Genomic DNA, 26,126 nt, shown 5'->3' on the forward strand with positions numbered 1-26,126 from the left:
AAAAATAAGTGCAATTGGAGAGGTGAACCTTCGGCAAAAGAACAAAAAATTACTTTAGGCAGTAGTGCACTCAGGTCGATTCCAGTTAAAATCAATGGAAAGATACCAGTGGATCTGGATTAGATCCTTGATAAAATACACTTTTGCCTTAAATCCTCAATCTCTATAAGAACAGAGGTTGGCTACCTTCATCTTAAAAAAGGGTGTGTGTTGTGCTAGGCTAGAAGTTCCCACACTGTCTGCCATAACTGCTAGTGTGCCTTGAGAAATGCACATTCCTATGAGGCCAAAGCCTCCACCAAAGAGGTGCTACTGCTCACTGTCTCTCTGCATGATTCTCTGTTCTGGCATTGGTTCTTTCAATTAGCCTGTGTCAGGGGCAAGCCATTTATATCAGGTGTGATAGAAAGATCCATTCACTCCTAATGCAAAGACGTAACGAGAGTTACTCTGAAAGGAGGCTGCCCATGGCATCCCTGCATGATTCCCTGCAGTGGCTTTGCAAGCCACCTCTGCTGAGCTCAGGTTTATACAAATTCTATCAAGAATAACAGCACACATTACAATCAAAAGCACATCTCAAAGCAGTTCAGAACGCATGTATTTATTATCTTTAAATGTCACAGCATAACCTGAGTCCTCTGCGCAGCTTAAAGTAAATAATATTAAAATAGAATCCAATTATAAAATACAAATGTTGCATAAAAATTAAGCTACAGAGAATAAATCAATGAAAAGAATAACAGCAACAACAAAAAAATCACAAGCGGACAAAGAATACTGCAGTAAAACTGTCCTGGCCGACCCCTGCAGTGTCAGACACAGGAACACTTGCCTTTTTCGTTTCCTTTGAAAGCAGAGGAAGAACAACTTCAAGCGGGCATGGTTCATACAGCAAACTGCAGGTTACACAGTAGTCTAAGTGTCAGTCAGGCATCTCTAGGCATGGCTACTCAAGCATAGAAGTTGTTTCAACAATTGGACATACACACCCGAAACCCTCTTAAGTAGGATTGGGGCAGGCACTCTACTTGAGCAAGCATTGTCTCTCGGATTGGGACTAGGCAAGCACATGGGCATTCCTATGGGTAGGCTGTATAATGGGCTCAACCTGTTCATGGCTGTACATCCAGCAACGCATCCTTGGTGACGGAGGCGGGGATGTCTCAACCAGCTCATCCAGCAGCTCTGCCTCCACTCTCTGCTGCCACTCACTCAGCAGATCTCCAGAAGAAGGCAGATTGTGGAGTGGGTGGGACAGGAGCATGTGGAGGCAGGATGGGTCTAAGACAGCCTGCTGCTCAGGGGCAGGTCATCGTACATCAGATCACTGAGCCCTACCCCCAACTTTCCAGCTCCCCCTTGCAGACTCCTGGCACCTTCCCTTGGATCCCACCCTTATTCATCGGGTCCCTCCTGCAAACCACTGGGCCTCTCCCCTGGATCCCAGTCCTCCTTGATGTTGGAGCCGCTTTGCCAAGAGTTCACCAGGCTCATGACAAAAGCCACAGAATCATCAATATCCAATCAATAAAATTGCAAGTACCGTATATTCCGGCGTATAAGATGACTTTTTAACCCAGGAAAATCTTCTCAAAAGTTGGGGGTCGTCTTATACGCCCAGTCGTCTTATACGCCGGAATATACGGTAGTTATTTCGCAAGAGTGGGCATTGCTGGACTATTGCCGGCGTGCCTTTCTGCAAACAAACGTGCAGGCTAGGGCTGGTGTGTATACACACACACATGTGTGTATACACGCACAGACACCCGGCGGGGAGGGCAGGGGGCAGGGGGCAGTAGCGTCAGGCTCCCATGGCGTCACTATTGACGTCTCGCATCCAGCCGCTGTATGAAGAGGCCTCTACGGCTCCTCTCGCATAAATGACACGCGGCGTGGAGGGAGAGGGAGAGCAAGCACGCACTCAGGAGCCTCCTTCAGTTACAAGCGACAGGGACGGGGACAGGCTCTGAGCGCGCCGCAGCTAGCCGGCCGGCCTATATAAACAAAGACACATTGCTTTGGCTTGGACTCCTTACTCAGTCCCAACTCTCACAGCAGCGACACGCAGGAGACGCGGCTTCACTTCGCTCCTGCTATATCCCGGCTCTCCCCTGCCCCTTCCAACCATCCAATGCCTCAGGACAGCACATGCCCCCGGACTGAAGCTACATCGGAGCCTTGGGCTTTCATCTCTGCTACGCCTCAGAGCGGCGTAGATGATCTGATCTGCGCGGAAGGGCCCGGACAAAAGTTGAGGGGATTGCGCCTCGTTGATGCTTTTCAGCTACGACAAGCCTGCACGTGGAACAGGGCGAAGAGAGGCAAAAGGGTGGCTTTTATGTTTACATGTTTGATGACAAACAGCCTTATGTTTATAAGTGACAGTTTTCCTGCTAAGTACCTGCATGTCATAAGCAGGGGTAGTCTTATACGGCGAGTATATCCCAAACTCTATATTTTAACTGGAAAAGTTGGGGGTCGTCTTTTACGCCCAGTCATCTTATACGCCGGAATATACGGTATTTTTTTTAAAGGTGTGGGTGGAATTTAAAAGCTAATGGGGCAATGACAAACCATCATAATAAACAGCACAGGATCACCAGTTCAAGATACTCTATTTTTATAATCTGTTTTTACTGAATTTATATCCAGCCCTTCCTCCTGAAGGAACCCAGGGCAGCCAACAAACAAAACAATTTAACAGGAAAAAGAAAAGCATTCTAAAAAAAGTTAAAAACATTGCAAGCACAATTGCAGTTAAAACCATTCTAAAACACAGTGATCTTCAGGTTGCTAGGAAGAGTCCCCTTCAGCCATCAAGTGCCTAGGTAAACAGGAATGTTTTCAAATTCCCCCTGAAAGTCATTAATGACAGAGACATGCACAGCTGAATTGACAGAAATAATAAATCAAGACCACCTCAGCTTTACTAACTAAAGGTGGATTGGAATAAGAATGTTGTATGGGCTGTCTAAAAGGAAATAGGGAGGGGGCCAAATGGAGAGGGAGCTCCATAGATGAGGGGTGACCACCCCAAAGGCCCTGTCTTGTATTCCTGCCAGCCTGATTGTGCTGCTGGCCACTGTTCTAAGCAGGCCCCTGTGGCTGATCTTAAGGTCCAGGCAGGCTTACTTGGATCCAGGTAGGTATAATTAAACTAATTGCGTCCCAGACACGTCCCAAATGCTGAATAAGGCAGCCATATTTTCTTTGCCTTCAAGAAGGTGGGCAGTGATGGAACCAGGCAGACCTCCTTGGGTGTCAGTACCAGGGCCGGAAAGTCCCTGTCTCTTGTGACTGCCTGCTGCACTTTTGATGCACACAGAACAAGTGCTTCCCATCAACTATTCTCCTTACCAGGCTCCAAACCAATTAAAAACAACTGGAGAGAGGGTTCTTTGTAGATTCTCCTCTTTGTGTGTCCCTTGCATGGGTTCTGTGAAGGATGCACCAGAACCCCAAGTTTTTCTTGTCATGTTTAATCTCGCTCTTAAAAAAATCAACAAAGTAGGAGATAACTTTGAGATGTTGCAGATGCTTCTCCTGTGCTTCATGAACTCTAATTGGGGTCCCTTGGTTGAATATTGGCATCCTATAAAATTAAAATCTCTTGATCTTCCCAGCTCCTTGATCATGCTGCCTCTGACTCTTGGATGTGTTAACAGTTGTCCTTCACACTCTTGGGATGAAGCATTACTAGTACCTTAATCTCCAACTGTCAATAGTTCTGAAGCAAAGTACATTTGTTGTAAGCTCTCCAAATGTCAGAGCAAACCTGTGTTATGTGCTTAGCCTAAGCGTTTGGCATTTACTCTTCCCAGCTGAGAAACGTAGGCACAGTCCTTGGCCTTGAACTACTGGAATCCATTTTAATTATGAGTAGCAGGCCTCAGACATGAAGAGAGAAGAAATGATCAAAAAAAGGACACTAGTCTCCACATGTTTCTTGGGAGGAGTCAGGATGTTGATGAAACTTTTGTTGCTGTTAAAGTGGCAATGTATCGCTCTCCATCTCCCATTTGCAATATGAGTACTGTGATAAAATATAGTATGGGCCTACCAAGATTGTTGTAAGGATTATTCAGATATATGTGAAGCATTTTGAGCACACTGGCATCACATATAAATACAAGGCATTTACTTGGTATTAATTTTATACAGGAGTAAATCATAATGGTTTGTACAAAAGTCAATGGGCCATATCTAGCCAAATTTTACTCAAGAATAGACCCACTGAAATTAAAGAGCCCAAGTTAGTCATGTCCATTATTTTCAGTAGGTCTACTCTGAGTAGGACTAGCATTGGAGACAACTCAAATTTCTTCTTCACCTGTCTTTGGTGTAATTGTTCATAGGTTGTTTAAGAGCAAACATTTAAATCTCGTTTTTTTCTCTCTCTTTTCAAATACTTCTGTATTCAAGGTTACCCGAATTTTGTTGCAACCTATGGCCGAGGATACCCTGGATTTGCCCCCAGTTACAGTTATCAGTTTCCAGGTATGTGAAACTTGTATATGTATAATCAAGCAAAAGGGGGAAAGGCAATTAAGACTGCAATCTGAAGCGCATCCTATTAGGGAGTAACACAGTGGAACTTACCTCTGAGTAAAACATACATAAGATTGCACTACAATTGTCCATAATTCAACTGAGACAAAAAGGGGGGGTGTCTCTAAAAAGAGGACCTTTTGTGAAGACACGTTTCACCCATTTTCAGGTAACACTCAAGGAGGTGTTTTCTTTCCGGTTTGATTTTCTAAATCAAAGTTTGCTGAAAGGGGAGAACACACACACAGAACTGAAATCATTTTGGGTTTTAATTGGTACTGGTTATTTGTAAACAGAATTCTTTAAAAACAACAAAAAGTATTGGCTCTTTTACTTCTCTCTGTGTAAAATATGTGATCCTCCTCCTGAAGTTGAGGCTGAAGTTGGTAGTGCTACACACAAGGCTCTCGCTCTCTCCGCCACTCTTTGCAGAGACGAGGGTTCATCCTAATGCTTCTCTCTTGTTTGTTTCTCTTCCCCTTTGCTTCCTTTTTGTGCAGCTGTCAGATCTGTTGCATTTAGCGATCTCTGCTCAGTCCACGTTTAATACCACTAGTCATCACTTTGTGAACTCCTGAGGTTTTGAAATGGTCGGCTGGCTGGCTTTTAAACATCCCCTCCTGCCGATAATGAGCAGCCTCTTCCATTTTGTCTCTGCCACTATCAACAGGCAGTCCCTGAAACCAAATGCCCTGTATTTTGTTTTATGCCAGCAACGCTTCAAGCTTAAATTGGAGATGCCAGAAAGTGTTCAGTGTGTCTTGTGTATGTGTGTGTTTCTTTTTTTCACCTCAGGATTTCTGGGGTGGGCTGTGAAGCCAATTTCTGACTGGTGAGCTTTCTGCTTGCTAATAACAAAGGCCCACCTGGAGACCACTGCAAGGAAACTGTAGTGTTGCATGTTAAGTTTATTCATGCATGTCACAAGTGTGAAGTTACGCCACCTTGCCCTGCATCCTGTAATTGCATACAAGGGAAATGATGGGAAAACAGACTTTCTTGGGTTAATTAAGAAACCCACATTTAGGCATCTTTATTTAAAAACAAATTGGTCAGAACAGAAAGAAAATCAGCCCTTATGTTAGAAATATTTTAGACCTTGAGGAAACAAGTGCAACCTTAAAAACTATCTAGGATTATCTGCATCACAATAAATGCCTCTCCATTAGTTGACAAGTTTATTTGGTTAATCATTCCTGAATTCTACAGAGTTGGGAATATTTTCCTCAAACTTTTATTTTATTCTTACAGATTAAGGCTGGTTGAGACTCTTAGAGGGTTTTAGATTTTACCCACTGTCACATTCATTGTTACGAATGTTTACAAATGTTGCACCAGTTCCGCCTTTATTTCCATCTCTTGCCCAAACACTTTTAAGGCCCGAACTAGATGAAATGATCGGGATTCGTGATCAGGTCTTTTTCTCCTAACAGGAGAAATCAGAGCTGGGAAAGGGGTGATATTCAAAGGGGGAAATGGCACTGAAGGAAAGGTCCCTTCCCCCCCCCCCGGTTGATCAGGGCATGTAAAACAAAAGGGATTGTGAGGAGTTCCAAAAGAATCTCTCCAAACTGGGTGAATGGGCAATAAAAAGACAAATGCAATTCAGTGTAAGCAAGTGTAAAGTGATACACATTGAGGTGAGGGGGGAATATTATAAATTTCACATATATGCTCATGGGGTCTGAACTGGCAATGACTGACCAGGAATGAGATCTTGGGGTCATAGTGGGTGGCTTGATCACGATCTCAACCAGTGTGCAGTGAAAAAGGTGAATTCTATGGTAGGATAATTAGGACAGGGATTGAAAATAAAAGTAGATAAAAGAACAATGAAATATGAACCCAGACCTCAAAAGATGAATTACAGAGCAAAACCTACAAAGTATAATGCTAGTGTAGATGAATAAAGGATTTGACTTTAATCTTATCAAACCAATTATATATACACACATATACATATACACATACATACATACATAAAAATACAAAAAACAAAAACATATCAGATGATGTTTTGATATAATTCTGCATGTATGTTTACAATAATGATATTTTAGACATTTTTATTCATCTGATATATTTTTGTTTTGTTTTTGTATTTTTACATATATATATAACTGGTTTGATGAAATTAAAGTTTAACATTCTTTATTCATTGGAATTGGAATTATACTTTGCAGATTTAGATACATATACCCGCTTTTGCACTATAACTGAAAATGAAACTGCCAATATCATAATCCATTATAAAAAAAACGATGGAGTGACCACACTTGGAATTCTGTGTACAGTTCCAATCACCTCGCTTCAAAACGAATATTGTAGAACTGGAAAATGTTCAGAAAAGGGAAAGAAAAGTGATCAACGGGGTGGAGCAATTCTCTTGTGAGGAAAGCATGCAACAGTTGGGGCTTTTTAGCTTAGGGAAAAAGAGAGTAAGAGGGGATATGACAGAGGTATATGAAATTGTGCATGGTGTGAAGAAAGTGGATGGGGAGAAGTTTTTCTCCCTCTCTCGTAATATTGGAACTTGGGGTTATCCGAGGAAGCTGAATGTTGGAAGATTCAGGACAGACAGAAGAAAGGACTTACTTGCTATGGCGTTCACTCCCGCAAGAGGCAGTGATGGTGACCAACTTAGGTGACTTTAAAAGGGGATTAGACATGGAGGATAAGGCCATCAGTGGCTACTAGCCACAATGGATATGTTCTTTCTCCATTGTTGGAGGCAAGAAGCCTCTGAGCACCTGTTGTTGGGAATCACAAGAGAGGAGCATGCTGTTGCACTGAAATAAGGAAAATCTTTTGTGCTTATTACACCCCTATCCTCACACTAAGCCCTTCCTCCATTTTTCTACATTGCTGAAGGTGCTTCTCCACCTATTGCATCTGTGTTAATTTAACCAGCAATTGCTTCTCCATCGCTGAGGAAAGATCAAAGAGGGTGTTTATTTGGTTAGAGAAAGATACTCCAGAAAACACATTGTTCTCTAAAGTGTGAACAGTGGTTCAGAATGAACAGTTGTATCCTACACACTTCAGAGCTTGGAAGCTTAGTGTTAAAAAGGAATAAATTACAATTCCTGTTACATGGCCCCAAAAGGAATAAATTAGCATTACAGTTGCAATTGTTCTGACAGGAATTGATTGCTTTACTGTTACTCAAAAGTAATCACTACAATTACACTTAAGGTTTTTTTTAAAAAAAACCTGGAGTGCCTGCAAGGTGCTGGCCTTGGTGGCTGCACTCCTAAATAACCTAAAACAACATTAAAAATAAACACACACACAGAGGGAGTAGAATAATTCTTTTTATCCATAAAGTAGCAGTGATGGTCTCTCCACTGGTAAGGGAGGTGGGGAGGGAGGCAGAGGCCACTGCTCAGAACTTTGCAACCCACACACACACAAAAAAAACACTCTCACCTATCAAGCATCATCTCTCTCACTCAGACACCTCCCAGGCCCTGCCCTACCATGAACTAAGGCACACCCACGTAAGCAAACATTTTCCCCTGGGGTGCAAAAAAGTTTAAACACTGCAAATGCATCAGAATAGGCAGCAAGGGTGGCAGAGGCTGCTTTTCACACCAAGAGCAAACACAGTATTCTCTCTCTCTCTCTCTCTCTCTCTCTCTCTCTCTCTCTCTCTCTCTCTCTCTCTCTCTCTCTCTCTCTCTCTCACACACACACACACACACACACACACACACACACACACACACACACACACACACACACACACACACACACACACACACACACACACACACACACACACGCCGTCGTCTCCTCCACAGTTCTTTATCTCCATTCCTCTGCTGCCTCCTTCTTCATCCATGTCCTTGCCCTCTGGCTCCTTTCTCCCTCCACTCCATTCTTCTCCACCACTGTCCATTTTTTTAACAATTCTTTTCCCTACTCCACCCTTGTCTTGCTCTCCACCTCCTCCCTCGTTGCCTCCTAAACACCCCCAGAGCACAAGGGAAGAGCAATGCTGTGCAGAAGCCCAGTTTGAGGCACATTATTTTCATCCATGAATCAGAGGAACAGACTTCCTCTGCTCCCCCCTCCCAGCAACACCCCAAAGTAATGCTGGAAACCTAACAATTACTCCTCAAAAGTAATAAAATTACTTGTTCTATTACAGTCAAAATGTAAAGAAATTACCCAGTTGTTCCTCAAACAAAGTAATAAATTCCAAGTAATTCGTTTTTGTTACTAATTTCTTCCAAGCTCTGACACATTGCCTTAGTGTTAAGATGCATGAATTTATGTGCCTGTGCACTTCTCTTTCATGTATATAAACACTGGTTTTGGGCAGTTTTTAGTAGCAAAGTGACGTGGGGCATCCTTTCTTTGTCCTCTTTTTTTTCTTTCATTGAGCTTCTCCTGGTTGCTTCCTCCCCACCCCCCACCCTGCCTGGGATTCCACATGTATGTTTCTACAAGTAAGCTCTCATTTGGAAACAAGTTTGGAACCACCAAAGCAGCTGGGGGGAGTCGCAGTGGGGTTATAGACTCTGGCAGTAGATTTGCTCCCCTGGCAAATGCTTCCTCTCCAGGGTCAATCTGAGAGCGAGAGTTTTACATTTCCCAAACGCATTACCTTAGCCCTCATTTGCACCTTTTCCCAAGTTTTAGCCTCATTCCTTGTGCCATAGGATTGGTTTTATCTCAGTTAGCCTTGATGTTTATGAGGAGTGTTTTAAGTAGCAGTCTCGTTGACATTCATTGCTGTGCAAGTGCAACAGCAGACAGACATGACAGTGGGGTGAATCCCTGTCTGTTTAGCTTCTAGTTGGGCAGATAACTAACTCTCACTGATATCATGGATACAATGGTCAGCTGCTGTATTTATAACAAAAGAATCATTCTGGTACATGTGATAAAGGGCCATCCAGATGGAAGTGTTGAGATGTAAATAGGAAACTCTGTTTGATTAAAACTGATGTAGAATGCATGAAGAGGGCTTTATAATGAGGCAGATCACTTGTCTCTGGAGCCCAAGCATGCTTCCAGTCGCTATTCGGTCACGTGCCAGTTGTACTATTAAAGTTGATTTAGCACTCTTGTGCAACACACTCACTTCCCCCCTCCCCCCCAATTGGACATTTTGCATTAAGGAAAGGGGTGGGAACATGCGCTGCAAACTTTGGGATGACAGTTGCTTGACCCAACATTGTACAACCTCCCCACCAACAAATCGGAACAATGCTGAATAAACAGCCGGTGTTATCTAACCTCCCTACAAACGTTGTGCAAACTGATCAGGATAAAATGCTCAATGGGCAGGTTGTCTGGAAGTGACCCAGTATTGTCTACTGACTGGCAGTGGCTATCCAAGGCCTCCATCAGAGAAGCTGGAGAGGCTGGGGGTTGTTTCTAGGACTTTATGGGTGCAAAACATTTCTTCTACCCCTGAGCAGTGGTGCCTGAGCCATAGAAACTGTTTCCCTGAGCCTTGCACATTGTGATTGAGCCAGTTGCAAAGCTGAATATTCTGTGAAGTGCCACACACTCATTATGTATATTTTCAGTACATTACAATGCAGTAGCAAAGGCAATGATGGTTCAGGTACTACCGAAGACCTTCCTCTTTCAACGTCTTTTAAACAGAGACCTTATCCCAGTCTGTGTTTATCTTGGGATTGCTTTTTAAGATGTTTTAAAGATTTTTACCCCTCTAGGATGCACACTCGAACGTGGTGAGAGGGTTTGAGAGTGTTGAAGAAGCTGAGAGCAATGCCGTCAGGAGTCTAGACCAAGAGGCTAGACTCCTAGCAGGGGCACCCAAGGTGGAATGGTCAAAGCTGAGACATCAGACTAAGATGCATCCAAACTCAGAGGAAGGGAATGGTAAACCACCTCTGAATATCTCTTACCACGAAAACCCTATGAACAGAGTATCCAAAATGCAACACGAGATAGTTCTGGAAGATGAGACCCCCCCAGGTCAGAAGGCACTCACCGAGCTACTGGGGAAGAACAGAGGACAAGAATGAGTAGTGCTGTGACTAATGACGCAGCTGGGTCAAAGCTGAAAGGAAGCCCAGAGGCTGATGCGCACAGATGCGAAAGGAGAGTTGTACGACGCACACAATAGGAACATGGAATGTGAGAAGCATGAACCAGGGAAAGTTAGAAATTGTCAAGCAAGAAATGGAACGTATCAACATTACAATACTTGGCATGAGTGAATTAAAATGGATGGGAATGGGACATTTCCAATCAGGCAACTACAAAATATTTTATGCAGCAAATGAGAAAATAAGAAGAAACGGGGTTGCTTTAATAGTGAGAAGTGATGTAGCAAAAGCAGTTAGGAGCTACAACACAAGGTCTGAGTGAGTAATATCAATGAGATTAAACGGGAAACCTATTAGCATAACCATCATCCAACTCTATGCTCCAACAGCAAACACAGAAGAAGAGGAATTGGAGAGATTTTACGCAGAAGTACAGGGAGAAATTGATCACACACCAAAACAAGATGTGCTGATAATCATGGGGGACAATTAGGAATTGTGGGGAAATGGGGCTTAGGAGACAGAAATGAAGCAGGAAAAAAACTTATTGAATTCTGTGGAGCCAATAATTTGTTTCTTGCAAACACATTTTTTGAGCAACCCAAAAGATGACTGTACATGTGGACATCACCAAATGGTCAATATAGGAATCAAATTGATTATATAACTGGTAGCAGAAGATTTATTTATTTATTTATTTTATTATACTTGTATACCGCCCCATAGCCGAAGCTCTCTGGGCGGTTTACAGTAACTAAAAACATTAAAACAAATACAATTTAAAACAGATCTTATAAAAACAATTTAAAACACAATTTAAAAATTTAAACAGTATAAAACACATGCTAAAATGCCTGGGAGAAGAGGAAAGTCTTGACCTGGCACCCAAAGGATAACAGTGTTGGCGCCAGGCGCACCTCGTCACTAAAGTCATTCCATAATTTGGGGGCCACCACTGAGAAGGCCCTTTCCCTTGTTGCCAGACTCCCAGCTTCCCTTGGAGTAGACACCCGGAGGAGGGCCTTTGATCTTGAACATAGTGTACGGGTGGGTTTGTATCGGGAGAGGCGTTCCATCAGGTATTGTGGTCCCAAGCCGTGTAAGGCTTTATAGGTCAAAACCAGCACTTGAATCGAGCTCGGAAACATACAGGCAGCCAGTGCAAGCGGGCCAGAATCGGTTTTATATGTTTGGACCATCTGGTCCCTGTTACCAATCTGGCCGCTGCATTTTGCACAAGCTGCAGTTTCCGAACCATCTTCAAAGGCAGCCCCATGTAGAATGCATTGCAGTAATCTAATTTGGAGGTTACCAGAGCATAGACAACTGAAGCCAGGTTATCCCTGTCCAGATAGGGACGTAGTTGGGCCACCAACCGAAGTTGGTAGAAGGCACTCTGTGCCACCGAGGGTACCTGAGCCTCAAGTGACAGAGATGATTCTAGGAGAACCCCCAAGCTACGAACCTGCTCTTTCAGGGGGAGTGCAACCCCATCCAGGACAGGTTGGACATCCACCATCTCATCAGAAGAACCACCCACTAGCAGCATCTCAGTCTTGTCTGGATTGAGCCTCAGTTTATTAGCCCTCATCCAGTCCATTGTTGCAGCCAGGCACTGGTTCAGCACATTGACAGCCTCACCTGAAGAAGATGAAAAGGAGAAATAGAGCTGCGTGTCATCAGCATACTGATGCAACGCACTCCAAAGCTCCAGATGACCGCACCCAACAGTTTCATGTAGATGTTGAACAGCATGGGGGACAGAACTGACCCCTGCGGAACCCCATACTGGAGAGTCCAGGGTGCCGAGCAATGTTCCCCAAGCACCACCTTCTGGAGGCGACCTGCCAAGTAGGAGCGGAACCACTGCAATGCAGTACCTCCCACTCCCAACTCAGCCAGTCTCCCCAGAAGGATACCATGGTTGATGGTATCGAAAGCCGCTGAGAGATCAAGGAGAATCAGCAGAGTCACACTCCCCCTGTCTCTCTCCCGACAAAGGTCATCATACAGGGCGACCAAGGCTGTTTCTGTGCCAAAACCAGGCCTGAAACCCAACTGAAATGGATCCAGATAATCGGTCTGGTTCTCAACCTTTTTTGCTCCATTCCCCCTTTTCACCATTGTTCAGAATATAATTCCCAAGATAGTCTCTCATAGCGTGTTGACGTTTCGCGAGTGACGGTGGTGTTTCTCGTGAGAGAAAAATTTCTTAGTTTACATTATAACCTTTTTATTCTCCCAGGCATTTTACTGTTTACTGTTTATTGTTAAGTTATTCTATATTAAGTTGTTAAATGCTCAATGTTGTATGTTTTTAGTGATTTTATCTGATTTTTATTTTACTGTATTGTATTTTATTCCTTGCTGTGAACCGCCCAGAGAGCCATTGGCTAAGGGCGGTATAGAAATGGAATGAAATAAATAAATAAATAAATAAGAGTGTCTAGAGCTGGCCCGCAACCACTCGTTCCAGGACCTTGCCCAGGAATGGAACATTTGCTACCGGCCTATAGTTATTAAAATTTTCTGGGTCCAGGGAAGGTCTCTTCAGGAGTGGTCTCACTACTGCCTCTTTCAGGCAGCCAGGGACCACCCCCTCTCGCAGAGAGGCATTAATCACCTCCCTGGCCCAGCCGACTGTTCCATCCCTGCTAGCTTTTATTAGCCAAGAAGGGCAAGGAGAAGATGGAGAAGTTCCATACTTTCTGCAAAAACAAGACCAGGAGCAGACTGTAGTACAGATCATGAACTGGTCGTATTAAAAATCAGAGTAAAGCTAAAGAAGGACAAAGCAATCATAATGCCAAAATACAATTTAAATAACATCCAAGAGGAATATAAAGATCAAATAAGGAACTGATTTGAGGCTTTAAACTTAGCTGACAGAGAACCAGAAGAACTATGAAGTCAGAGACATGATCAGGGAAGAATGCAAAAAGATAATACCTCTAGTTAAAAAGAAAGACCTCAATGGATGACTGAAGAAACTCTTAAAATGGTTAAAGAGAGAAGGAAAGCAAAAGCAAAAGGAGATAGAAACACGGTCAGAACCCTAAATGCAACAATACAGTGACTGGTATGTAAGGACAAAGAAAACTATTACAATAGTTATGGTATAGAATAGAAGAGGACAACAAAAAGAGAAGAACAAGAGCCCTTTTCCAAAAGATTAGAGAAATGAAAGGGAAATTTAAATCAAGAGTAGGGATGTTGAATAATCAACAGGGGAACACACTGACTGACCAAGATGAAATAAAAGGAAGATGGAAGCAATATACTGAAGAACTCTATAAAAGAGAGGCCTTAATATCCCATACAAGTAAAGTAATGCTCAAGATTCTACAACAAAGGCTCTTACCATATATGGAGCAAGAAATGCCAGATGTCCAAGCTGGATTTAGAAAGGGAAGAGGTACAAGAGATCATATGCCAAACATACATTGGATAATGGAATGGAGCAAGGAATTTCAGAAGAAAATCACCCTCTGCTTTATAGATTACAGCAAAGCCTTTGACTGTGTAAATCATGAAAAACTATGGAATGCTTTAAAAGAAACGGGGGTACCACAGCATCTAATTTTCCTGATGCGCAACCTATACTCTGCACAAGAGGCTACTGTAAGGACAGTATATGGAGAAATGATTGGTTCCCCATCAGAAAGGGTGTGAGACAGGGGTGTATTTTATCACTCTATTTGTTTAATCTGTACGCAGAACATATCATACGGAAAGCGGGATTGGACCAAGATGAAGGAGGTGTGAAAACTGGAGGGAGAAATATCAATAATTTAAGATATGCAGACGATACCATCCTCTTAGCAGAAACCAGTAATGATTTGAAACGAATGCTGATGAAAGTTAAAGAGGAAAGCGCAAAAGCAGGATTACAGCTGAACGTCAAAAAGACTAAAGTAATGACAACAGAAGATTTATGTAACTTTAAAGTTGACGAGGACATTGAACTTGTCAAGGATTATCAATACCTCGGCACAATCATTAACCAAAATGGAGACAATAGTCAAGAAATCAGAAGAAGGTTAGGACTGGGGAGAGCAGCTATGAGAGAACTAGAAAAGGTCCTCAAATGCAAAGATGTATCACTGAACACTGAAGTCAGGATCATTCAGACCATGGTATTCCCGATCTCTATGTATGGATGTGAAAGTTGGACAGTGAAAATAGCGGATAAGAGAAAAATCAACTCATTTGAAATGTGGTGTTGGAGGAGAGCTTTGCAGATACCATGGACTGCGAAAAAGACAAATAATTGGGTGTTAGAACAAATTAAACCAGAACTATAACTTGAGCTAAAATGATGAAACTAAAGTTATCATACTTTGGACACATAATGAGAAGACATGATTCACTAGAAAAGACAATGCTGGGAAAAACAGAAGGGAGTAGAAAAAGAGGAAGACCAAAGAAGAGATGGGTTGATTCCATAAAGGAAGCCACAGACCTGAACTTACAAGATCTGAACAGAGTGGTTTATAACAGATGCTGTTGGAGGTCACTGATTCATAGGGTCGCCATAACTCGTAGTCAACTTGAAGGCACATAACAACAACAAAAAGATTTTTAAAAATGTGTTTGTAAAATGTTTTATCTTCTGGGAGGAAGGGCAGGATAGAAGTTATTATTACTAAATAATAATAATAATAATAATAATAATAATAATAGCAGGGGGATTAGAGCTCCCCTTCTGCTCCCACTTTAAAACTCTTGTGTGGCCTTGTGGCAAGTCAGTTAACATCACCAACCTTTGAATCATCTTATGTCGAATGTAGGGTACAGGCAACATGTAGATGTGTGGGGGGCAAACTAGGTGAAAGGTGAGGTGTTAAGGCACTTTCAAAGTGGAAGCCCAAATAGTTTATCCATTTCTTATAATCTTCTGTTTCCATTAAACCCCCCTCCACACACACACCTGATTTATTTGTCTGTTTATGTTAATAAGTAACTTCGCTTCTCTGTGTTGCTGAAAACTATTTACCTTTTTGTTCTGTCTGACCAAGAGTTCAGTGTGTTTTTAAAAGCTTGCATACTCTTACACTAGCAGAAGCATAAAAGATTTCCCTATAGTTTTGTTGTTGTTAATCACTAAGATGATTCCTCAGCTTGCAATAACAAAACTTAAACATTTCTGTTCTAGTCCTTGTGGCTGTCGGCATCAGCTGCTGAATGTGACCCAGTGGTGTGTTTACTGTGAAATTGAAACTCTCACTGATGGGAGCTTGGCCCTCTAGCCTACCGCAGACAGTCAGGAATCCATACATTGTGGCAATTAACCTGACTGATCCTTTGCTTGGGTTGTACATGCAGTTTGACACTGCTGCAGCCAAAATAGTGGCCAAATATACTAGTCCTGGAGGGGGAAAAAGGCCTGGTGTTCTTCATGCTGAGGCCAGACCAAGTCTGTCATCCTATCAAGCACAGGTGAAAAAAAGCAAAAACTGAGACACTCTCCTCTGGGGGATGTTGATCATAGTCAGACTTTACCTAACATTCATAGGTGCTGCCATGGATCGGATGCTGCCAGTTTAAATGACACCACTGCCAACTAGTGGGGCCCAGGCTAGGTGGGCGGCAGGTGGGCACTGCTGTACGTTTTCTTCACTCAGAGCACCGACTCTTAGGTTTTGTGTGTACATTTTCTTTATTCTTGGCAGTTTCTTTTGTCTTCTGCCAGCCACCAAGAAATGGTGTGTTCGTTGTTCGCATTTTAGCAGCAATTGTGGACCTGGCATTTTACAGAGACTAAGGTGACTGATATTTTCATTGTAGGAGCTTACCATCTGAAATAGACAAGTGAAGGGAAAGGAACTGAAGACGGAGTAAACGGGTAGAATATGTGTTTATTTCAGTCACACAGGCTTAGCTATTAGTTACAATAAGCCTTGCAGCTACGGATGCTCAAGGATCCGGTTCGGTCCCCATTTGTAAGTGAGCCGACCTGAATTGCACTTCCCAGACTAATAACACCAGTCAGAACACAGTTATTCTTTGTTTTTTGCATTTCTCCCAAATTTCACAACACAGTTGTTGGCTTTAAAAAGGTACCAAAATGCATATTAAAATGCATATTTTGGGAGGGGAAACACACAAAATTCTCCTCACAATTTTTTTTAATCAACAGATAAATTTATTTTAAAAACAATGGGAATTTTTTTGTGCATTTTTTAAAAAATTCACAGACTGATGCAGAAACAATGGAATGGATTTAAGAAGGAACATGTTTAGAAGTGACACCAGAAATAGATTATCTGTCCCAGAAATAGGTGAACCCATTCATCCCTATTTGTAGCTAATTGAATGCAGTATAAAGATAACTGCAATCCCCTCCTAGTTTACTTGGGGGTCAGCCTTAAAATAGAAAGCTTATTTAATCTGGGAGCACATGTTGCATAAATGTGCAATCCCCTAGCATTCAGAAATGTTCAGCACCAGATCCAGTTGAGGTGATGCTCAGTTTGAACACAGATAAGAGGTGCTGTATGACCACAATGCATCCTTAAAAACACTACGTTCACTTGTATCACTTCTGTATGCTGTTGTCCTCTTGCTGGAGCCTTTATAGTACATTGAAGAGGACACAGAGTGAATGTACATTAGCCTAAAAAATTCTGAAAGCTCATTTTGGTTCAGTACTGGTAGTAAAAACAAATGAGTAGGCTCAGAATGTGTTCGGAGGCTCCCTGTTCTTTTTAATTCTAACTACATGGTCTTTTATACCTGGCTCTGGCTGGTAGGTGTCAGGGGGCTAGCAAAAGCCAATATAGATCTGACAAGCTTGAAGCCACCCCAGTTCTGAACTAAATCAGTCACCAGTTCTGCCCATAAAATTGCAACCCTCTGTTATTTTCAAACAAAAATCCACTCCATTTAAGCATTGTGTTTTAGGTGAAAAAAAACATTTTTGTTGCTATTGTTAAAACAATTTGGAGCGAGAGCTCCTTGCTATTCTGTTGCAAATCATCCAATGAGCTACAACTGGATGCTGATCTACCTTCTGTCCATGTTATGTTGTAGAAGTCTAGAATTCTATCCCTCCAAGAAGTCCTTCCAAGTCTCTAACCAGACAACCCAGATTCAGTAATCTAATTTAGTTTGACGACGTTTCCATTGGTGGACTCATGGAAAATATTGCCTCGTCTTGGCAGAGAATCACCACATAAATCTAGTTCCAAACTCTCCCTTACAGAGCAGGATAAGCCGAGAAGAGCCTTAGCTGCTTTGGCCATCGTGCCCTGGCTGGGTTAAATTTATTTATTAATTCATAGCTTTAAAAAGTCATAAATGTGGCCTGGATGGAACAACTATCAGGTGGATCCACAGTTGGCCACACAACCATAGTCAAAGAGTGCTTATCAATGGTTCTTTCTCAAACTGGGGGGAGGTAATGAGCGAGGTGCCGCAGGGCTTGGTCTTGAGCCCAGTGCTCTTCAACATTTTTATTAATGACTTGGATGAGGAGGTACATGGAATGCTTATCAGATTTACAGATGATACAAAATTGGAAGGGATAGCTAATACCTTGGAAAATTCAAAAGGAATTCAAAATTCAAAGGGATATTGATAGGCTGGAGCATTGGACTGAAAAAAACAGAATGAAATTTAACAGGGATGAATGCAAAGTTCTACACCTAGGAAAAAGTAGAACCAAGTTCACAGTTATAAGGTGGGGGATACTTGGCTCAGCAATACATGCGAGAAGGATCTTGGGATGGTTGTTGATCACAAGCTGAACAGTGTGACAATAGTGCAATGTGGCTGCAAAAAAGGCAAATGCTGTTTTAGGTTGCATTAACAGAAGTATAGTTTCAAAATCGTGTGAAGTACTAGTTCCCCTCTATTCGGCACTGGTTAGGCCTCATCGTCACTATTGTGCCCAGTTCTAGACACTGCACTTTAAGAAGGATGCCGACAAACTGGAACAGGTTCAGAGGAGGACAATGAGGATGATCAAGGGACTGGAAACAAAGCCCTGTGGGGAGAGACTGAAAGAACTGGGCATGTGTAGCCTTGAGAAGACAAGACTGAGGGGAGATAGGATAGCGCTCTTCAAGTACTTGAAAGTTTGTCACACAGAGGAGGGCCAGGATCTCTTCTCGATCATCCCAGAGTCCAGGACATGGAATGATAGGCTCAAGTTGCAGGAAGCTAGATTTTGGCTGAACATCAGGACAAACTTCCTAACTGTTAGAGCAGTACAGCAATGAAACCAATGACCTTGGGAGGTGGTGGTTTCTCCAGCACTGAAGGCATGAAAGGGGCAGCTGGACAGCCACCTGTCAGGTATACTTTAAGTTGGATTCCTGCATTGAACGGGATTGGACTCAATGGCCTTAAAGGTCCCTTCCAACTCTACAATTCCATGATTATATATTTCCAGCCCTGCTGTTTTTATTTAACATCTGCAGAAATTCTCAGACCTGTAATGAAATCTTCTCTCAGAGACATCTCATTCTCTTCTCCTCTGGGCAGGCCCATTCCTACTGGCCACATTGACAGGGGTCTGCAAATGCACCCACCATGGTTGCTGCAGTGAGCATCCCTCCCCATTTCCAGTGTGAAGCTGCGCACAACTTGCATGAGCTCCTGCTTACTTGGATCTGGGGAGAAGCCAGGGGGTCATTCCCATAGTCACCCCATGGTGCTGGGAGTTCCTTCAAAAATCTACATGGTCTCAGGCAAGACATGCACACCTGCAGGGTAGGGGTTGGAGTCATTTTGGTGAGCACACATTTTGGCTGTCTGTCTGCAAGTAGGCCTCTGCATGTTGGAGAACCTTCTGGCTTCCACACATCCTAAACCTCATAAGCAGAAAAGGAGGAGGATTCTTGTTGGTGGGTTTGAGATATGACCCTGCCCGGTCGTTTACTATAATACTTTAGAGCAGTTCCAGATTGATGTCCACATGCCCATTCTGAGCAGATACTAGGCTAAAGGAGAGTGGAACCAAGAACCTCCTCAGCCCATTCCAGCCAGGATTGGGTCTGTCCAAGTAAATTATTATTAGGATACACATTCTGGTACATATCCCAAAAGCCTGGGGTTCATTAGATGTGGCTTTTCTTAAACCTTCCTTATGATGTGTCAGAGGTGCACGTCACAGTGCAGGCAGGTACTGAACCCAAATATAGTGCAGTTCTCAAATCTGAGCTAAACTAAGTCAGCTTACATCAAGAAAATAATAGTCTCCCTTGCATTAAAATAATGAAATAGTCTTCTGTTAAGTTACCACCGCAAAGGACGCATCGCTGCCATTATTTTTTTTATATTCTGGTATCAGCAGGCTTGTTTCTAGCTGCTCTCTTTCAAATTTGCTTTTTGCTTTTTGCTTTTTAAGCAAATAAAATGCCAGTTGACACCGCATGGTAATGTGATATTTACTCTTGTCAGGTGAAACAGTGCCACAATCCACCTGTTCCATTATGCGTGTTTGTTTTCATTATTTGAGGAGAGAGGAAGATGTTTTAGGGGTTTTGTTTTACATTTTCGCTGCAGCCATTTTGCTTTCTTTATGATGTCGCTGTGTGGCATGTTTGCTAAATACTTTTTGGATAAAATGCTGGCATTCATGCCAGTGTGGGCTTTTCTGGGATGTCAGTTTCTACCTCGGGTTGTAGTCTGCTTCTTATCACTTGGATGAGTTTTCTTTACTGAGGATGTGGAAAAGGTCTTTGGAGCTGTCGGACCAACTGCTTGTGCTCTGGATTCTTCTCCCTCAATGGTTGACATTAGCTCACTGTTAAGGGTGATCTGAAACTGTCAGGCTTATAGGGACACTTCTTTGAAGGGAAGGGTGGTCTCTAGTGCCTCCCAATTTCCAGAAAGGCGTCTCTAATCTTCCCTTATTGGGGAAGGTGACAGGATGATTGGTCATCTCCAAGTTCTCTTCCAAGGGACTTGATTATTACCTGGGTACATTTAATTTGTTTTCAGGCCTGGCTTTGTGGCAGAAATAGCCTTGCCCATGTAATAGTGAGCGCCCTTCATTGGCAGATAGGCAGAGGGAGTGTTCTGGTGGCTACGAGTTGGCTTTCAGGCATATCTGAAGATGCTGGCCTTGACCTTTAAACCTTTATTTGGTGTAGGTCCTAGTTACAGTAGGGCCCCACTCATACGGCGGGTTATGTTCCAGACCCCTGCCTAAAAGCGAAACCCACCAAAAGGCGGAACTCTGTCAATAAAATGGTGCCCAACACCCGAAAAATGCCATAAAAGCAGAGCAAGTGCCGTATGAGTGGGGCCTTACTCATAATTGAAAGCCGCTGCATTAGCTGAACGCCGAAAAGCGGGGCCCTACTGTACTTAAAGGAGTACCTACCCCATCTAATCCCATGTATCAAGATCAGAGGAGGTGGCCTTCTTACAAATACCCCTCCCGTCTGAGATATGAAGAGTGCCTCCAAAATCCAGAGCCTTTCAGGTGGTGGCACCATAGCTATGGAACACCCTTTGTGCCCAGGGAGTGTCACCTGTCCACCCTCCCCTCTCTGCCTTTCGGAGGCAAGCAAAATTTAATCATCATCATCATCTCTTTTTAAAAAAGTGATTCTTCTTGCCCCAATCGTAAGCCTTACTTGTTCAACTCTCCTTTCTGGAATGTGTCACTTTCCCTGATTTTTTTAAAAAATGCTGTGTGATGAATTGCTATTCTGTATTGCGCTTTTATTGCTTTAATTGTGAACTGCTTTGTAAAAAAATGTCAGAAAGTGGTATACACATTTAATATGTAGTATAAATAATATATCAACTATGTAATCTGTTCAGTAATTCATGAAAAAAGGTTGGCCTCGCTGGGAAGCTGGAGAAAAATGTTGCACACTTTGGCATCTAAGGTACCCTAATCTGTACAACTTGGGAGCAAGTCCCACTGTACTCGGAGGGACCTTCTACTGGCTAAACTGGCATAGGATCAGGCTGCACTTGTAGTTTTTCTCACCCAGTGTCATTCTCTCCCCACCCCCACGCCCACCTGAACTTGCAGGCTTTAATAGGTCGTTACGCTTTTTTGAAACCAGTCAAAATTTTCACTATCCTGTTTCCCTTAAAAAAAAAGTTGTGGAATTTATCTTTACAGTTTAATCTATTAATTTCTGTTCTTATTTCACTTTGCAGACTATTTGCCGATTTCACAAGACATAATTTTTATCAACTAGTTCTTAAAGATGCATAACAAATTAATCGGGGTTTACTGCAGTACTAATGAGAGAGAGAAAAAGCCTGGGTGGTCCATACATTAATATCACTCTCCACTGGAAAAAAAATGCTGCTCTTACTGGCTCCTTTGACTGACTGGACTATTTTTTTAAAAAAAGAGAAAATCTCCATATCTTTTTTTCCTGTTTTTTTATTTTGCCATCTTATTTTTATTTCCTCTGCTTGTATGAGTTTATTTTTTAATGCCCACGTGGAATGTAACTCGCACACTGGGGTGGGCTGTGGGTGATGGCGTTACAATTTCTCACAAACTTTTAGGGATAATTCACTTGTCTTCATTGAAATGTGCCATTTGACCCATCTTGAAAAGTCTGGGAGGACATTTTGACTGGCACTTATTGCTATCCTCACATCTGAGCTTCAACAGCAAGTATCAGCTGCCAACATTCAGAATGGTGGTTGTTAATGGCTGTTAGACAATAATTATCTCAGATGCATGTTCCAGTCTTCATTAAAATTAATCCAAGTCGCTGGCAACTGTGTAATGATCAGTCCCCCTCCCATGCCCTTGAAGGTTTATTTTGGTTTTGGATGGATCTTCCAGTGGCCAGTACGTTGTGACCTGCTCCCCACCTTCACAAAAGCATTGGAGACTGGTCCAAATAACCAGCCAAGAGCTCTGCTTAGAGAACCCAATTGTGCCCCCTCTTAAATGTGAAGCCACCTTGCCAATGAAGTCACAGATGACAGGACTCATCATTGGTCTGATTGCACATTTTGATTGCACATTGAGCTGCTGCCAAATGTCCCAGAATCCCGGAAGCCAGTTCTTTCCTGTAACACATAGGCGCGCTTCCCCATGTTGTGATATCATCATGACATGTACTTCCTGGTAAGTGGTAGCCCAGCCCTACCCATGCTTAATTGAGTGGACTACTGGCAGCCAGTTTGGCAAACTAAACTGAGTTGGCTGAGGCCTAGTTTCTCCTTGCGGTGGGTGGTCACTGTGCCTGGGCTGTGCCACCTTCAGACCACAGGTTGGGGCCCCCATGATGGAATCTTCTACATAAAAGCATTGCCTGCATATAGAAATCTAGATATCTGAAAGAAGGGTTCTAGTCTAGCTTCTCCCTGAAATGCTAGTTTTCTATGTGCTCAGATGGGAGCATTCTGTTTTGTGAGCTGCTGCTGCATGTAGTCCAGACATGAGTTGAGCACCTCTTTGAGAAGCTAGGCCGCAGTGTCTCTGCTCTGTGGCTTTTAGACGTTCATGCTGCGCAGATGCCTCAGATTGCCCTTGCACTTGTGCAGTGTGCCAAAGACATCTAGAAGAGCTGACTTTCTAGCTGTAGGACAAGATTGGGGACACTCCTGTTTTTAAAATGCAACAAAGGAAATAAGCCCTTCTACTAATTTTCTATGTTTGTGAGAAATTGGCTGCATGCTTACAGTAGGACTATGATGCATTTTAAAATATTTGTTTAATTCACTTGTTTAAAATGTCCAAGTTACTGCAGTCGGAGTTGTGCTGTTCGTTTACTGATGGTGCTTGATGTAATAACTTTGGTTTTCTTTTATGTTTTATCTTTTTCTCTTTTTTTGGCAAGCTACGGCTTTTAAAACCTGTATGGCCTTTTTAATTTATTGTTTGGGGGTTGTTTCCCCCCCCCCACTATGGTTTGCTTTGCATTTGTGATCTTGTCTTAGAATGCATGCTTTTACAGATATTTTAACTGTTGTATGATTTTTTAAAAATTCCTTTGGTTTATTTTGTAAGTAGTTCATCAGTGCTTTTCTGTTCTTTTCTTTTTTGGAAAAAAAAATCCCTGTAAATAACCAAGGTAGAAAAATGATAATAAATTGCTCCAATAGACAAGCTGTGTTTCTGCTCTCTTAGCTTGCTCTTTCAGTTCTGTTGCACCAAATAACCAGTACCAATAAAAATGCAATAAAAGAATACATACTGTAAGTAGTAAAAAGCATGACACCCTTTTCCCCGTGTGCTTGAATGTTCTGTTGCAGATTGCAGGTTGCATTTCAGTTCAAGATATTTAATTGAAAATATAAAAGGAAATGGGAATACGAAGATTATTGGTGATCCATATCTGCTTCAGTATGACAATATAGAGATGGGCCATGGTGACCCCTGACTATCACAGCTTTTCATCTAAAACAAAAATATGTTTCTAATCTTCATGGGCACAGGAATATTTTAGAGTAGGAGTAACTAGCTTCTTTGGACCGAGGGGCACATTGACCCATGGTCAACCCTCTCTGCGTCACATGTCAAAGTGGATGTGGTCAAAAAACATGTTTAAATTTGTTTGGTTTAAAGACAGTTGGGGGTGTCACAAAAACCTTTTGGCATCACAGGAGGGCAGGAGTGGTCAGTAAAACATTTTTTTTTTGCTTAAAAATAAAGACAAAATAAAACATGGGACAAATTTGGTGGGGGATCTTAGGGGTCCTACAAAAGGACTTTTTGCAACAGTTTGGGAGCAGTCAGTAAACAAAAAGGTTTTGATTATTTTATCCTTTAAAATGGACATATTTAAATGGATGAATGGGAAAGGGGGACCCTGGAGAGCCACATAAAAGCTTTTGGTGTCACAGAATCACAACAGGGGACCTATGGGAGCAGTCAGGTGGGGGAAGAAGACTCATTTGGAAGATCTTGGGAGCCACAAAGAATCTCTTGGGGCCAGATATGGCCTGTGGGCTATGGGTTAGCCATCCCTGTTTTAAAGAGTTGGATGACAAAAGGCCCACTGAATTCACAAACAAAGAAATACTTAAAAGGAAAGACAGATCAATTTTTGTCCAAGATCTTTTGGTTTCCTCTTCCCTTCAAGATTTTTGAAAGGTTGACTTCCATGTGTTACTGGGTTTGTTTTTTAACATGTGGTGGTGGTGGTGGTAATTTCCAGCTGTAAAATGAATGAAATTTGTCCATTCACGGCAGTTTGCCATCTGTCTTTAAAAAAAATTGCAAATCACATTAATGACTTGACAGAATATAAATGCAACATCGCTGAGGCCTTCTTCCACCTTACGACAGGTTTTCTTTGTGACCTTTGCCACTGAATGAGTGGATCACATTGATTTACAGTGTTCAATCCTAAAGGTAACGGAAATGTATTAATCACTTCAGAGTCACATTAAGATGCCTGTTTTTCTTAGCTCATGAAGTGTGCCCGAAGTTTGGCCCAGCTAGACCTGTGTGTTGTTTGGGATGTGTGTATGTGTATGTGCACAGACATAAAATGAGTAAATTGAAAGGATGATGGCATGGAATTGTTACATCCTGGTCTGGCTGTATTCAACCTTGTGTAGGGCCCCAAAAATTCAATCAACTCTGAGAAGTAGGTGAAAGTTGCAGAGTTCATAGAAACCTGAAATGTACCAGAGTGCAGTTCAGATTAGATTTTCAGATCCTTCTTCCTGCATCATCATCAATTATTATTATTATTATTATTATTATTATTATTATTATTGAATACAAGAAACAGGTATGGTACGTGGCAGAGAGAATTCTCCATTGCTTTGGTGTTCAGCTGGTGGGTCAAGACTCACAACTGAGTGGCACCCCAGTGGCACCACCATCATTTTATCCAACAAATACATTTTGAAAACGGAGCTTGAAATCTGGGGGGGAGGGGGAGTCTTTTTAACTCAGCAAAGCTACAAATGTAGCTTTCATCTGAGTGAAAGGCACTGAGCAAAAATGGAAAGGAAACGTGTTCAGGTGGATTCACGGATACAATTTTGTGCTCCTTTCGGTTTGTGTCATGTTTGTGTCATGTTCCCCACCATGTAGAGGGGTGTATTGCCAAATAGGTAAAATATGCATTTTCACTAACATGAGCTCTGGATTCCATGCCAGCAAAATGAAATCTCAGCCCAAAATGTTTGAAAGATGCAGCTACCACACAGGTGAAGAATTAAAATTCACAAGACAAAAACCACCTTGAACACATTTCTTTTAAAGGTCATAGTTTGGGTGAACAGTGGCCTTGCTTCTGTTAAACTTTGGGAGAATGAGACCCTTTCAGATAATGAAAAAAGTAATAGCACTAGCAATGGCCCTGCACTGTGGTGCAAGTTACCCCCCCCCGGCATGCTTTTTGGACAGGGGTGAGGGGAATGGATAATCTTCCTTTTGTTTGAAAGGGCTACATGTGCGCTCCTGCACTTGAGCAATGGAACAAGGAAGAGTTTGGCCTTTAAAGATTTTTATTGAAAAATCACAAAATGGAGGGGGAAATTGTATGTTGACAAAATGGCATAGGAATAGAAGAGGAAAAATGTATATCTCTTCACGTATAAATATCAACGTCTGTCTTCTTATACATTTTTGGTCTTTTTTCCCCCCTA

General features: G+C 42.3%; 1 protein-coding gene across 31 annotated transcripts in view; it reads left to right on the plus strand.

Annotated features, from left to right (window-relative positions):
• Positions 1 to 26,126, plus strand: part of MSI2 (musashi RNA binding protein 2) — a 600,705-nt gene that overhangs the window by 498,762 nt on the left and 75,817 nt on the right. For 30 of the 31 annotated variants that reach the window (XR_009759877.1, XR_009759878.1, XM_061605200.1 and 27 more), the window contains one exon: positions 4,426 to 4,500. Coding sequence is in view for 29 of the 31 variants with exons in the window: in XM_061605200.1 (XP_061461184.1) it covers positions 4,426 to 4,500 (75 nt within the window). In the remaining 2 variants the exon portion in view is untranslated. Of the gene's footprint in view, positions 1 to 4,425; positions 4,501 to 21,710; positions 23,610 to 26,126 lie in introns of those variants that run through there. The other variant, XM_061605231.1, reaches the window with a different exon arrangement.

The sequence above is a fragment of the Rhineura floridana genome, chromosome 21 (assembly GCF_030035675.1).
Source record: "Rhineura floridana isolate rRhiFlo1 chromosome 21, rRhiFlo1.hap2, whole genome shotgun sequence".
In the NCBI taxonomy this organism is placed as follows: domain Eukaryota; kingdom Metazoa; phylum Chordata; class Lepidosauria; order Squamata; family Rhineuridae; genus Rhineura; species Rhineura floridana.